Below are 16,532 nucleotides of genomic sequence, written 5' to 3' on the forward strand. Positions count from 1 at the left end.
GGCAGGCCAAGGTCATCAGATACTGAGGGTGGGGAATTCTCTCTAATTGACTTAGCAGAATGCTTACAAAAATTGGGATATGCAGGCCCCCAAATGCAAGGGCCAACATTGAGGCCTAGTTGAGAAGAGGGCTCAGAGGAGCCTGACGAAAGTTTGGTCAAGTAGAAAGTTAGTCAGTCCCCACAGGGTGAATTTCACATCTCTCAAAATGTCCCACAAGAGAGACCCCAAGGTTAGGCTTCTCCCATGATTGAGGGTATTTGATAGCTAAAAGAAAACTACAAAGCTCCAGCCATGTGTGTTAGTCTGTTGTCACACCGCTATAAAGAAATACCCGAGACTGGGTAATTTATAAAGGAAAGATATTTAATTGACTCACAGTGCCACATGGCTGGGGAGGCCTCAGGAAACTTGTAATCGTAGTGGAAGGGGAAGCAGGCACGTCTTACGTGGTGGCAGGAAAGAGGAGTGGGGTACGTGAAGGAGGAACTGTCGAATACTTATGAAACCATCAGATCTCATGAGAACTCATTATCATGAGAACAGTATAGTGGAAACTGCCCCGATAATCCAGTCACCTCCCATCAGGTGCTTCCCTCAATACCTGGGGAATACAATTCAAGATGAGATTTGAATGGGGACACAGAGCCAAACCGTATCACCATGGAATACAGATTTTATCTCTTCTCACTTCTCCACTCTTATTTTCATCCTTTAGTAGGCACAATAATGGTTTCTCAAAGATATCAGGTCCTAATCTCTGGAACCTATAAATGTTACCTTATCAGGAAAAAGAGTTTTTACAGAGATAATTAAGTATCTTGAGATGGAGGGATTATTTTGGTTAGCTGAGCCCTAAATGTAATCACATATGTCCATGTAAGAGGGAGGTGGAGGGAGATTTGAACATATACACAGAGAAGAAGGCAATGTAAAAACAGTGGAGAGAGATCTGAAAATGTTGGCCTTGATTATGCCAGTACGCAAGAGGGGTAGAAGAGGCAAGGAACTGATTCTCCCCTAGAGCCTCTGGAGGGAGCAGAGTGTGTAGCCCTGCTGACATTTTGACTTTAGCCTAGTGATGATTTTGGACTTCTCATCTCCAGAACTGTAAGATAATGAATTTGTGTTGTTTTAAACCACTAAGTTTGTGGTAATTTATTAGAGCAACAATACTAAACTAGCACATATACCACCACACAATATATATAGGTTTCAAAAAGTTTGTGGAAAATGTGTATTATGAAAAAACTGTATGTGGATTTCAAATTTTTTTTTGCACCAAAATAAACTTTTAACTAACTTGTTGTAACATGTCTAAACCAGATCTAGTTTGAGGCATTGAGAAGGATAAGACATCAGTTTGAAAAGAGCCCTTATCAGAGCAACATGAATTCTACTAAAATCAAAACAAGAACAAACATCAAATTTATGGTGAAGCTCGGGTAGAAGATGGTGAAATCATTGATGCTTTGTGAAAGTTTATGGAGACAATGTCCCAAAGAAATCAGCAGTATATAAATGGATAACTTGTTCTAAGAAAGGATAAGGTGATGTTGAAGATGAAGCCAGCGGCAGAAGACCATCGATGTCAATTTGTGAGGAAAAAATTCATCTTGTTCATGCCCTAATTGAACAGGGTGGAGGATTAACAGCAGAAACAAGAACCAACACCAGAGACATGACATCTCAACTGGTTCAACTTATACAATTCTGACCGAAGAAGCTGAGCCAACTTTCCACGAGATGGGTGCCAAAACGCTTGCATACATACTGGCTGCAGACAAGAGCAGAGTTTTTAATCAAGATCCTGAAGCATTTATTTGAAGAATTGTGACAGGAGATGAACATGTCTTTACCAGTATGATCCTGAAGACAAAGCACAATCAAAGCAGTGGCTACCAGTGGTCTACTCAAAGCAAAAGCAAAAAGTCATGAGTAAAGGTTGTGGTAACAGAATTTTGGATGCTCAAGGCATTTTGCTTGTTTACTTTCTGGAGTGCCAAAGAATGACAACATCTGCTTATTATGAGAAGGCTAGCCAAAGCTTTAGCAGAGAAAATGCCTGGGAAAGCTTTACCAGAGAGTCCTTCTCTACTATGACAATGCTCCTACTATTTTCTCTCATCAGAAAGGACAATTTTGGGAGTTTCAATGAGAAATCACTAGACATCCACCTTACAGTTCTGAATTAGCTCCTTCTAACTTCTTTTTGTTCCCTAATCTTAAAAAATCTTTAAAGGGCACCCATTTTTTTCAGGTAATAATGTGAAAAATATTGCATTGACATGGTTAAATTCTCAGGACCTTCAGTTTTTTAGGGGTGGACTGAATGACTGATATCATTTACAAAAGTGTCTTGAACTTGATGGGGCTTTATTATGTTGAGAAGTGAAGTTTATATTTTTAATCTTTTGATTCCATTTTTTTCTGCAAACTTTTTGAGGTCCCCTCATACGCCTCACCTTAACGATGGGACCACATCCCCCTAAACTCATCATAAGTCAGAAATGCATTTAATACTCTGTTAAATCCATCATAAAGTTAAAAATTATAAGTTGAACCATTGTGAGTCCAGATACTTCTCTACTTATGATGGTGGTCATGTCCTGATAAACCCATTGTAAACTTGAAAAAATTATTGTCCACCATCCTTAGTCCTCTGTAATAATTTATTTGCATAGCACAGGGGCACACAAAATAGGTCATTTAACTGCGTGGGACAAAGAAGGCTGTGGTGACTCTTGAATTGTGAATTGAATTATAATTTGTAAAGGTTTGCCTGAGCCTGAGATGGAGTGTGTCTTTTAAGTAGAATAGCTAACATGAGCACAAAGATACTGAGGTTTTTAAAAGTACATGACTTCTTGGAATGACTGGTGTACGTAAATGTGTAGGATGTGTAGAAGGGAACAGTGGACACTAAAGCTGGAAAAAGTAAATTGGGACCACTTCATGAAGTATTTTGTATGATTGCTGAAATGTACTCTCTTTACCCTATATGTATGATTTTAAGGATTTTAAGTAAGGGAGTGATAGGGACAGTAATATGGGTAGACCATTTGTGAGAATACTAATACAGAGGAAGGGACAGATTTGTTTTGAGAAAAGAAGGATTGTGACTTGGTGAATATTTGAAGCTGTGGGATAAAGAATCAAGGGGGAATGAGTTTTCTGTTTCTTTTTTCTTTTTTGAAGAGCTGGGGTCTTGCTCTGTTGCCCAGGAGTGCAGTGGTGTGATCACAGTTTACTGTAGGCTCAAGTGATCCTCCCATCACAGCCTCCTGAGTCGCTGGGATTACAGGTGCATGCCATTAAGCCCAGCTGATTTTTTTATTTTTAGTTATTTATTTTTGAGACAGAGTCTTGCTCTGTCATCCAGGCTGTGTTGCGGTGGCACGATCTTGGCTCACTACAGCCTCTTCTGGGTTGAAGTGAATCACCTGCCTCAGCCCACTGAGGAGCTGGGATTACAGGCACCTGCCACAACACCTGGCTAAATTTTTGTATTTTTAGTAGAGATGTGGTTTTACCATGTTGGTCACATTGGTCTCGAACTCCTAAACTCAAGCAATCCACCCACCATGGCCTCTCAAAGTGCTGGGATTACAGGCGTGAACCACTGTGCCCGGCCTTTTCAATTTTTATTTTTAGAGACAGAGTCTCACTATGTTCCTTAGACTGGTCTCAAACTCCTGGCTGCATGTGATCCTTCCTCATCAGCCTCATGAGTTGTGGGGATTATAAGTATGTACCACTGCACCCAGCTGAATGTTTCTAGCTTGGACATTTTGATAGTTAGGAATGCCTTCTAGTAAATAGCACAGGAAAGGCAGAAGTATAAATTGTGGGAATGGTGGAAAGGAAAAAAAATCTTTAGATGATCTATTAAAATTGTATATCTAATTCTGTTACTTCCTTCCTCAAAACTCCCTGATTGATCTCGGTTGCCTGCTGAACTAGATGCCTAAATGTCTTTGTTTATTCTCAGTCAAAGATGGTGTTTTTGCACTTCTTCTAAGAGATAGTTTACACTACTTTTTAGGATTTTCAGCTATGTTTCTTTGCCATTCAAATTACATTTTGGTAATTATATTTAAATAATTTACACGTGCACTTGAGGCAAACATTTAAAAAACCAAAATAAAACAATTTAAATTAAAATACTTAGAAGGTACTTTTTCCTTGGAATTTTCCAGAGTCATTTTATGTCCGCCCTAGTTTTCTGGGACCTAGTGGAAATGTGGCCACGACTTGAGTGTGGGCTGCTGATAAGAAGAGTTGGCCTGTGGTGGAGAAGGGAGGTCAAGGGGAAGAGTGAAGGTCACTTTCATAATATCAACTAGGAGATAACATAAAAATAATACTAGTCATAATCTTTACAGGATGAAATTGAGAATCTCAAATGAAATATTAAATTGGCCGTATTCTATAATGTAAGAGCCTGTTGGCATTTTTATGCCCAATCAAGTGGGCATTTTAATCCATATACAGTGTTATGCATTCCCTGGAATATATTTGAATAAGGATGATTGAACAACTTTATAATGAAGAAACACTAAATACATTAAGTATTAAAAATGGAGGAAAAATAATATGGAAATAAGGAACTATTCTCATTTTACTTTTCCAATATTGCATTTGATGTTTTTACCAATGCCATCGGCCATGGAGTGAAAATACACACACACACTCTCTCTCTCTCTTGCACGTGCAGGAGAGTTGATAGTACTTGTATTCTTACAATATTCAAAGATACCTAAAATCAGAGATGATAGTTTAACATCGTGGCTGCATATAAGATAAATCTGTGTATACTATGTTATAACCAGCTTCAAAATACAATGAAAATGATTTATATAGATCCATTTCCCAAATTTATATAGATTCATTTATCCATTTAGTTGTTTATCAAGCTAAACAACTCTCAGAATCATGTTAGTCTGGATAAGCTATGTTTTGCTGCAGTAACAACCTTAAATTTCAGTGGCTTAGCTGAGCGCGGTGGTGTGCACCTGTAGTACCAACTACTCAGGAGGCTGAGACAGGAGGATTGCTTGAGCCCAGGAGTTCGAGGCTGTAGTGGGTGATGATCACGTCTGTGCATAGCCACCATACTCTAGCCTGGGCAACATGGTGAGACCCTGTCCCTTAAAAAAATGTTAGTAGTTTATGCTACACATACATTGTGGGTTGGATAGTAGCTATTCTATCCAGTGATTATCTCTACTCTCGAGAAGATTGCCAATCTCCTTGGCAGTTGGAAAGAAAGACTGGGGAATTGCATATTGACTCTTAAACTTGTTCTCTGAAAGCAATACATCCTTTTTATTCATATTCCATTGGTTAAGATCACATGGTCAATCACTTGGGCACACTTATCTTTCAGAGGGCCAAGGGTGTACAGTTCAACCTTGTGCCTGAGAAGAGAAATGAAAATATTTCATGAATAGCACTAATAATTGTAGCAGTATTGAAATATAAAAATGAAAACCAAAAAAGCACAAGGAAAAGATTAATACATGTGGCTATAAAGGGTATAATCTCTGAATTATATTGAAAGCATAAATGAACAGTTCTAAACATGGAACAGACGTCTTTAGATCAGTATGAAAAAGATTAATATTTAATCATATATATGTATAAAAGTCTAATTCAAATATATTAAGCAAATTTCAGGAGTCAAGTACAATAAAATGACCAAAAGATATGAACAGGTAATTCCCAAAAGATGAAATAGGATAGGAAAATATATTTAAAATTGCATTTGCAAGTCTTTTTTTTTTTTTTTTTTTTTTTGAGACCGAGTTTTGCTCTTGTTGTCCAGGCTAGAGTGCAGTGGCACAATCTCTGCTCACTGCAACCTCCACCTCCTGGGTTCAAGTGATTCTCCTGCCTCAGCCTCCTGAGTAGCTGGGATTACAGACATGAGCCACTACACCCAGCTAATTTTGTACTTTTAGTAGAGACGGGATTTCTCCATGTTGGTCAGGCTGATCTCAAGCCCCTGACCTCAGGTGATCTGCCCGCGTTGGCCTCCCAAAGTGCTGGGAATACAGGCACGAGCCACTGCGCCCAGCAAGTCTTTCTTACTCTATTTAAGTAGTGGAGAATTTAAAAATAACACCCAGTACTAGTGAGTTTATGGAGAAATAGTTAATCATGTATTGCTGTTCAGATTATAATTCTTTTGCAAAACAATTTAGATACCATGTTAAGAACCATAAAAATATTCATACCCTTTAAGAATCTGTCTCTAGGAGTTTATCCCAGTTAAAATGAAGAAATATTAAATGAGTTAAAGTACTTTTCAGTAGTGAGGAAAAATTCATCCTTTTATTCTTTCATTTAAGGAGACCAGTATTATTTGTGCTAGGCTCTGTCCGAAGCACTGGGCATACACAAATGATTAAGATAGGATTCCCACCCTGTCATAGCTTAAAGTTTAATGGTGAAGAGAATGTTAGGGGAAGACAGAGAAGAGGAATGCCTAAAATACACAATCTCAGCTCAGTTATGACATGTAAGAATAACCTAAAAATGTTCAGCAATTGGGAAATGTTTCAGAACATTTTGATACATTGGTATATGCAGTGGTATATATTGGTATATGCAGAGTGACTAACGGTTCAAAGCAGTACTTATAAAAACTATATGTAATGGTATAAAGAAACATAAAAGGGAAGAATATTAAGGGTGTGAGTACTATGATTACAGACTATGTAAAAATACATAAACATTTGGGGAAATAAAGATTGTAAAGGAGTGTTGAAAGAAATCTGAAACAAATAAGGTTAGATTAAAAACAATAGTTCCCCCTTAAAACATGTAACTTCAGTCTAGTAATGAGAAAAAAAAAAAAAAAAAAAATCAAAGAAATCCAGTTGAGGGCCGTTCTACAAAATACCTGACTAGTTATTCTCAAAACCGTCAAGGTCATCAAAAACAAGGAAAGTCTGAGAGGCGTCACAGCCAAGAGTAACCTAGGGAGCCATGAGAACTACGTGTAAGGTGGTATCCTGGATGGGATCCTGGAACAAAAAGGACATTAGACAAAAACTAATGAACTCTGCTCAAAGTATGGACTTAATTAATAATAGTGTATCAATATTGGTTCTTTAAAGGTAATGTATCATACTGTTAGCTGTTGATAATAGGGGAAACAGCATGGGGAATATGAGAACTACTCTCGACATTGTTTTTGTAAATCTAGAACTCTTATACAAAATGAAGCTTATTTGTAAAGAGATAGTAAGAGGAGAGAAACATATGCATATAGGCATGTGCTTAAATGCTCATCAGGCTGGGTGCGGTGGAGCACACCTGTAATCCCATTGGGAGACCGAGGTGGGTGGATCACTTGAGGTCAGGAGTTTGAGACCAGCCTGGCCAACATGGTGAAACCCCGTCTCTACTAAAAATACAAAACTTTAGCTGAGCTTGGTGACACTCATCTGTAGTCCCAGCTACTCTGGAGACTGAGGCAGGAGAATCAGTTGAACCCAGGAGGTGGAGGTTGCAGCGAGCCAAGATAATACCACTGCACTTCAGCCTGGGTGACAGAGCGAGACTCTATCTATCTCTAAATAAATGAATAAATAAATATCCATCAAATGTCTGTGGAAAGACATTACAATACACTACATACAATATAATACATATATTGTTACACATACATGTATAGATACGGATTAATGTTAGAAGGAAATGAAGTGAAAACCATTATTTAAGGAAGCTAAGGTTGATGAATATTTTCCCAAATGTTTCCCTAAATCAGTTTTGTTCAGTCTTTCGTGAAAGACAGTTCATCACAAAGATGAACCTTATGTTCTCACCCATACATGAAAGCTAAAGAAGTTAATCTCAGAAGTAGAGAGTATAATAGTGGTTACTAGAGGCAGGAAAGAGGAGGAGTAGGATAAAGGTGGGTTAATGGATATAAAAGTACAGCTAGTTAGGAGGAATAAGTCCTAGTGTTCTGTAGTACTACAGAGTGACTAATAAACAATTTATTGTATATTTTCAAACATAGAAGCACAGATTTTGAATGTTCCCAACACAAAGAAATGATCAATTTTGAGGTGATGGATATGCTGATTATCCTATTTTGGTCATTGTACATTGTATACATGTTTTGAAATATCACACTGTATCCCATAAATAGGTATAATTATTATGTGTCAATTAAAAGTAATAAAAGCCGAGAAAACATGGTGTTTCAGGTAGGTTGTAAGAGTCTGTCTTGAGTATAGTGCCATCTGCTGGCACTGTTAACTAATTACATTTATTTAGAAGAGTTATTTTATGATTTTGTAGGGGAAACTGGTTTTTCTTGCCATTTGTTGTTCACTTGGTTATGTATTTTTATGCTTATGCCCTCTTTTTATTATAAACAATAAGCATTCCTTTAAAAATCCTTATGATATCCCTATAATTTAGAAGAAATCGCTACCTTAGGTTTTCCTTTGTTGCCCATTTTTCCCCCCAATTTCTATGGCTGTAGCAAAATGCCTTTATTTTGCAAATGTAATTTGGGGTGAAATAATTTTCTTAAAAGGAGCTTTATATGTATGCTTTTTGTTTGTTTGTTTACTTTTTGAGACGGAGTCTCGCCTGCCGCCCAGGCTGGAGTGCAGTGCAGTGGCGTGATCTCGGCTGACTGTCAAGCTCCGGCCTCCCGGGTTCACGCCATTCCTCCTGCCTTAGCCTCCGGAGTAGCTGGGACTACAGGCATGAGCCACCACGCCTGGCTAATTTTTTGTATTTTTAGTAGAGACGGGGTTTCACCATGTTAGCCAGGATGGTCTGAATCCCTTGACCTTGTGATCCGCCCGCCTCGGCCTCCCAGAGTGCTGGGAGTACAGGCTTGAGCCACCGCGCCTGACAAAAGCCTCGAGATCGAATCTCGTCATGTTGCTTTCTCTTAGCCGCAGTGTTTTATCACAGCTCAACTTATCCCAGTTCTTCCCATTCCTGTCTACCATTCCTGTCTACTGTCTGCTACCTATAGTAGCAGATTTTGGAGGTAATTTCTCTTCTTCCAGTTTTCTTCAAAGCCATGGCTATTAAAACAAACAAACAAAAAAACCTTGTGACTGTAAACTAGATAATGTTAAGAATCTTCCAAGTGTCTATAATTTTTTAAAATATATGAAATCATTGTATGTTCCCCTTAGAAAGAACTTGGAGAGTGTCTAATCTAGAAGTTTCAGAACTTTTTTTTTTAGAAAGCAGCTAAACCTTTAATTGAAGAAATCTTGTATAAAGCTGCATGTCCTGGGGTCGTACATAAGCAAACCCAAACCCAATTCAATGAAAACAGTGACATGAAACTTATGTCTCTCTAGAGACGTTATCAGTTGGAAATCGCCAACTAACCTCTAACTTAGGACCTTCTACTGGATCATGATCCAATAAGGTAAATGCATAGCTAGTATGGCTAATCAAGTAATTGCTTTGCTTCCAGGTTCAGCCCTGTGCTCATGCTCTGAAGCTGAGCACTCTGAACCTCTTCTGGGTATTAATGTTGTCAGATTCATGAGTTGTCCTTTGCTCAGATAAACTATGCTAAATTTAATTTGCTTAAAGTTTTTGATACCCAGTATCTAAAAACAAATAACGAAGTGCTTTGTTTAAGATGAGAATGAGGCTGCGTGCAGTGGCTCACGCCTGTAATCTCAGCACTTTGGGAGGCCAAAGTGGCGGATCACTTGAGGCCAGGAGTTTCAGACCAGCCTGGCCAACATGGTGAAACCCTGTCTCTACTAAAAATACAAAAATTAACCAGGCGTGGTGGTGTGCGCCTGTAGTCCCAGCTACTCAGGAGGCTGAGGCAGGAGAATCGATTGTACCTGGGAGGCAGGGGTTGCAGTGAGCTGAGATCATGCGACTGCAGTCCAGCCTGGGTGACAGAATGAGGCTCTGCCTCAAAACAAGGGAATGAATGTGTGGAGTTTGAAATCTCTGAGCTCTTCCACTCTTGAGGCATCTCAGAGGAACTTTTTGCTTATTTTATTCATCCCTTTTTACAATGGCGAGATCTGTACCCTATAGCAGTTAATTGACTTGCTAGGCATTCCCTAGGTAGGGGAGTGGCAGACTTTCAGTTCATTAGCCTCTCAGTCAAGGACTTTTTTTCTGTTATACGAAGCTGCTTCTAATGGAATTACTGTATTCTTAAAAGTTACAATGACCCATATACATATTTTAAAATTAATCTTGCTTTTCTTGGTAGAGATAGCAATTAAACTGCCTCTTGGTTTCCATTAACATTGAGGAAGAAGTACAGGACTTTAAGGAATTGAATTAACTAAATAATTGTATGTTGAAAATATATTTAATATATAAAAGCAAATTTTTAACTTAAAATTATTATCTACATTTGTTAGATATGCTTATTTATATGAACATGTTAAAAATATGTTTTTAAATTAGAACTGTTACTCCTAGGCCTATTGATAGCTGTGGTTATCTTGATAGAGTGTTGTCATTTGTCACATTGACAAGGTACTAGTCCCAGAGATAAACCGGTATCCAGTCTGTTTAAAAGCGAGAAACAAAGTTCTTTATTACAAAATTTGGTAATAAAGCAGGTTGGAGATTTTCTTATACACCTTTTCTTTAGTGAGTGTAGCTCTGCTGCTCTAGAATTATTCGAGATATGTTTAATTAAAGGCATCTTTTAAAAAATCAGATACCTTTTACTAAAGAAGTAAAAACAACCTTATAGGTGGCACAAAGCAGATACTGATATTGGTTAATTTTAATATGTTACTGGAAAAAAGTCTAATTTCCAGTAACATTTGTAAGCTCACATTTGGCAATGTCAGTGAAACAAACTGAGAATACAATTTAATCATGTACAGTAAGTGAGGTCTCTGGGCATGAAAATAAAATTAAAGTTACTTGAAAACTTTATGATAGTAATCCTCAGAAAGATACTTATTTTTATTCTATTAATATTATTTGTATGTAAAAGCAATTTATTTGTCCATAGTAAAAAAGAATAGCATTTTGCCGTAGCACATTTTCAAATTCAGAGTTGTTTCAAGTTATGTTATTACCTTTTGGATATTATGTTGTCTTTATCTGTGTGTTTACTTATTATTGGAAGGCTCTTGCTTATAATATTTGACTTATTTTTCTTCCCTACTTTGTCTTTCCATTCTGGATTGGAAGTCCTTCAGGATTTCAGGATGACAGGCTATATTTTGTATACATGCACAGTGATGCTCTGAGCCATAGTAGGGCCTGGTGCAAAAGGAACAGTTAGTGATTCTGATGCTGTCTCTGTTTTAAAATGTTAATGTTTGGTTCATGGGTGGGTGTGTGTGTGTGTGTGTGTGTGTGTGTGTGTTGCATTGGTTTTGTTTTAAAAATATTCCATTAAAATGTTGTTGTTTTTGTTGTTGATCTTGATTACTGAGTTTTTTGACACTCTCTTTAACGTTGCACATGTCTTACCCTATCCTGGGCGGGGTCCCGGTGTTCATTGTAGGGAGCTTTATGTATAATAGGCTCTCAATACATGTTTTGTTGGGTATATTATTCCATCTCCCTGAAAGCTGTGATCAAGTTTTTATTCTTTTTCAGGTATCTTACAGCCATATAGATGTCAAAGTTGAAGGTTAAAAAAATTATTTTCCCTGTGGTTGGAGAGAATAGAATCAGAAAAGAAAATTTAGACATAAGAAAGTGTTACTGGCTTAGAAGTATTTTTCTTTACCCCACTGAATATAGAGCGTAGACAGATTGAAAACTGGAATTCTGTGGAGAAATTAAATAGAAAAGATTTAAAGAAATTAAATGGATAAGTCTTATGTATTGGCTTGCTTTGTTAGTTATTCAGAACCTTGTATGTACTCAAAATACTAAGCCTACTTAAGCTATTCTATTTTAATGGAGTTTGAGAACAACCTCTTAAAAAATCATTTAGTAAACTATCTGCAGTATATTGTGAATCTTGGCTTAAGAATGATGTATATTTCCTTTCTTCTACTAATGTGGATATATAATTATTCCTGAGGTATTTTAACATTGACTATAGCATTTTCATAAGGAACTAAGCATTTACTTGTTGAAAGATTATATGCTAAGCAGAATTTGTGTGAAACTTTCAAATTCCTTTTCATTGAAAATATTCAGATTGATAGTCTTCTAAATTTATGGTTCAAACGAATGAGTTTTAGAACTTCCCACACTATTTGAATGGCTAGAGTAAGCTAAATAGCTTTTTCCTCTAGTAAAATACTCTTTTATGATTAAGTATCAGTGGAAGGTGGTTTATCAGAGGCAAGAGAGCATGTAGTGTTCTAAGGATTTATTTCCAAATATTTTATGATTTTTCCTTTTATTTATATTTACACATATGTTTGTGAAAAATATCAGAAACACAGCAGTTTCAACAGATGTTATTGGAGCTGAACAAACTCAGTTTTTCTGTTTTTATATAAAAGAAACAATTTTAGTGCTACGTTGTATTGGGGAAATTGACTATATATAGCAAATTTTGTATTTTTGATAGAAAATTACAGCATGTAAGCTTTGAATGGATGTAATATTCTTTGAAACTGTCATTTAAATTTTTATGTAAATTAAATCTTATATGTATAGATTTTTATATAAAACCTTTTTAAAAGGATATTGACATTTTTAGGCCTATTCAAGCAGATTTACCTTTTATCAGCACTGCTCCATTCCTTAATCATTTAATGGTAGCTGGGAGCATGAAAGAATTTTAGGAAAGGTGATATCTGAGAATAATAGAAAAACAATATCCATAGGTTCCTTCCTTTAGGACCTTAGAGTTTATTTGAGGAATAGGGTAGTGCATGTGATGAAGGTTTTAAAAGTAGAGTGTAAGAGCTGTGGGTCATACTAGAGTAATAGAAAAATTGTTCAGAGAGAATGAGTTGATTTGATGATGAGGTAAGAGAGTTCTATGGAGCTGAAGATTAACCTCAGTTGCTAAGTTGTTACTTGTTTCTAATCTTACAGATTTTTTTAGCTTGAGAATGTGTAAAATGGGTAGATCTCTTTGAACAAGCTTTTTCCCCAAAGAGTGTAGACTTGGCCACACACACACACGGTGGCTCACGCCTGTAATCCCAGCACTTTGGGAGGCTGAGGCGGGCGGATCACGAGATCAGGAGATCCACACCATCCTGGCTAACATGGTGAAACCCTGTCTCAACTGAAAATACAAAAAATTAGCCGGGTGTGGTGGCACATGCCTGTAGTCTCAGCTACTCAGGAGGCTGAGGCAGGAGAATCGCTTGAACCTGGGAGGCGGAGGTTATAGTGAACTGAGATTGCATTACTGCACTCCAGCCTGGGCGACAGAGTGAGACTCCATCTCAAAAAGTAAAAATAAAAAAAAAATAAATATAAGAGTATAGACTTTAGGATAAGATAAACTTAATTATTTCAGTAATTAGCATTTCTCAAACAACAAAAAGCACTACTATAATATATATATAAATATTTTCTGTACTTCTTTTTTCAATTCTTGCCTGTGTGTGATTTTCTTTTTAACAGGAAATCAAACCCCAAAGCCATTATAACCATGGATATGGTGAACCTCTTGGACGGAAAACTCATATTGATGATTACAGCACATGGGACATAGTCAAGGCTACACAGTAAGGTTTTTGTTGTAGTTGTTTTTTCTTTGGCATGTATATTTCAAGTGAAATATGAATCTGAGTAACAGTCATATTACCTTGGGAAAAACATCCGTATATCTCAATTAAAAAATTAGTTTATGGGCTGGGTGTGGTGGCTTACACCTGTAATCTCAGCACTCTGGGAGGACAAGGAGGGTGGATCACCTGAGGTCAGGAGTTTGAGACCAGCCTGACCAACATGGTGAAACCCCATCTCTACTAAAAATATAAAAATTAGCCGGGCACAGTGGTGGATGCCTATAATCCCAGCTACTTGGGAGGCTGAGGCAGGAGAATCGCTTGAACCAAGGAGGCGGAGGTTCCAGTGAGCCGAGATTGTGCCACTGCATTCCAGCCTGGGCAACAAGAGTGAAACTCTGTCTCACAAAAAAAAAAAAAAAAGAAAAGAAAATTTAGTTTATTTCCCATTGGTTAATTGAATGTGTCTGTTTGCTTTTGGTACTTGCTGATCTTTCCAGAAGTATATTATTAGGCCCTAAGAATATTAAGGTTAGTTATGGTGAATTGGAAAATTTTGTTAGAATTAAAGCACTTTAAATGGAAAACATTAGTGTGCACCCAATATTCTGCCCCCCGCAACCAGGTACACAGATTAGAAATAAGACGTAGTTAATGTCATATTTACTTACTTACTTATTTATTTATTTATTTATTTATTTATTTTTTTTTTTTGAGACGGAGTCTTGCTCTGTCGCCCGGGCTGGAGTGCAGTGGCCGGATCTCAGCTCACTGCAAACTCTGCCTCCCGGGTTTACGCCATTCTCCTGTCTCAGCCTCCAGAGTAGCTGGGACTACAGGCGCCCGCCACCTCGCCCGGCTAGTTTTTTGTATTTTTAGTAGAGACGGGGTTTCACCGTGTTAGCCAGGATGGTCTCGATCTCCTGACCTCGTGATCCGCCCGTCTCCGCCTCCCAAAGTGCTGGGATTACAGGCTTGAGCCACTGCGCCTGGCTTACTTAGTTATTTAACCCGTGCTAAGGGAAATATCACAGAGTTTTCTAAAATATCGTCAAAATACCATATTATCAGTCTTTGAGGAAGGGAAAGGAAAAGGATAAATCTGACTTTTTATAATGCAAATTATATGGAAGTTGAAAGAACAACAGTTATTTTCATCTGCAAAGAGGAGAAACTAGTTCATAGGTTCTTGAGCTTTAAGAATTGTCTGAAATTGGACAGATGTGGAAGTTCATGCCTGTAATCCTAACACTTTGGGAGGCCAATGTGGGAAGATCACTTGAGATCAGGAGTTTGAGACCAGCTTGGGCAACAGAATGAGACCCTGTCTCTACAAAAAAAAAAAAAAAAAAAAAGTAGGGCATTGTATTAGTCCGTTCTCTCACTCCTATAAAGAAATACTGAGTCTCTCACTCCTATAAAGAAATACTGAGACTGGATAATTTATGAAGAAAAGAGGTTTAATTGGCTCATGGCTCTGCAGGCTGTACAGGAAGCGTAGTGGCTTCTGCTTCTGAGGAGTCTTCAGGAAACTTTACAATCATGGCAGGAGGTGAAGGGGAAGCAGGTACATCTTACGTGGCTGGAGCAGGAGGAAAAGAGAGTGGGGAGGAGGTATTGCACATTTCCTAACAGCCAAATCTCATGAGAACTCTCACAAGAACAGTACCAAAGGGATGGTGCCAAACCATCCATGAAGGATCCATCCCTGTGATCCAGTCACCTCTCACCAGGCCCTATCTCCAACATTGGGGATTACAATTGAACATAAGATTTGGGTGGGGAAATAGATCCAAACCATGTCAGGTGTGATGGCATACTCCTGTGGTCCCAGCTACTCAGAAGGCTGAGGTGGGAGGACTGCTTGTGCCTGAGAGTTTGAGGCTGCGGTGAAATATGGTCATGCCAATACACTCCAGCCTGGGCGAAAGAGTGAGACCCCCATCTCAAACAAAGCAAAACAAAACAAGCAAAAAAAGAATTGTCTGAAGTTCGTTGCATCCCACAGAATTACTAGTCGTATTTCCTTAGGGTGTGTATTTTTCTTGGTCTTTCTGATCATCTGCATATTTTCTTCAAGAAGAAATCTTAAAGTGGAATCTGTTATATCAGTAGGTCAACTAAGTAAGACAATATTTTTTATTCATATTGTGAAATTATGAAATAACTCTTTCCTAATATAAAGACTTGGTATGCTTTTGGTCTCTTAATATTCATTCTGTATAGTGCTGGAAACCTTAACACTACTCAGTGCAAACCAAATCTCAGAATAATGTGACCTTTATTAGAACTTGCTAAGAAGGTGTGAATTACTTAACATTCTTACCTGGGCTCCGGGAGGAGCTTCAGACTTCCCTGAATGCCTTGGAATTATATACAGAATTTTGTGTGTTGGAGCATGTTTCTGGGTAGAGTCCGTGACTTTCATTACATTTTTAAAGAGGTCTGTGATCCCCAAAAAGATTAAAAATGATTGATCTGAACAATTTGATTCTAAGGTGATCTCATCCTTTGCATGGGTTTTGAGTGCAACAACATAGAGAAATCCAATGACAACTGTAAAGATTGTGTTTCTGTTTTCTTTTGTAAGTTTGTTTGTTTTTAGGTTTAAATAGACTATCTTATCTAAATATAGGTTGAGTATCCCTTATTCGAAGTGCTTGGTCCCAGAAGTGTTTTGGATTTGGGATTTTTTAGGATTTTGGAATATTTGCACATACACAATGAGAAATCTTTGGGGTGGGACTCAAGTCTAAACTTGTTTATTTATTTTGCATATACACATAGCCTGAAGGTGCTTTTATAGAATGTTTTTTATGTTTTATGCACCTGTCACATGAGATCATCTGTGGTATCATGTGCTCAAAAAGTTAAGGATTTTGGAATATT

The 16,532-nt window shown here is 37.6% G+C and overlaps 1 protein-coding gene across 2 annotated transcripts in view; it reads left to right on the plus strand.

The window, feature by feature from the left end:
- Nucleotides 1-16,532, plus strand: part of ZDHHC17 (zinc finger DHHC-type palmitoyltransferase 17) — a 90,389-nt gene that overhangs the window by 20,541 nt on the left and 53,316 nt on the right. The window contains exon 2 of one of the 2 annotated variants that reach the window (XM_023217954.2): nt 13,537-13,640. The exons of the other annotated variant lie outside the window; for it this stretch is intronic. Coding sequence (XP_023073722.1) covers nt 13,537-13,640 — 104 coding nt within the window. The remainder of the gene's footprint in view (nt 1-13,536; nt 13,641-16,532) is intronic. 2 annotated transcript variants of the gene reach the window in all.

Source organism: Piliocolobus tephrosceles, chromosome 10 (genome assembly GCF_002776525.5).
Source record: "Piliocolobus tephrosceles isolate RC106 chromosome 10, ASM277652v3, whole genome shotgun sequence".
NCBI lineage: Eukaryota > Metazoa > Chordata > Mammalia > Primates > Cercopithecidae > Piliocolobus > Piliocolobus tephrosceles.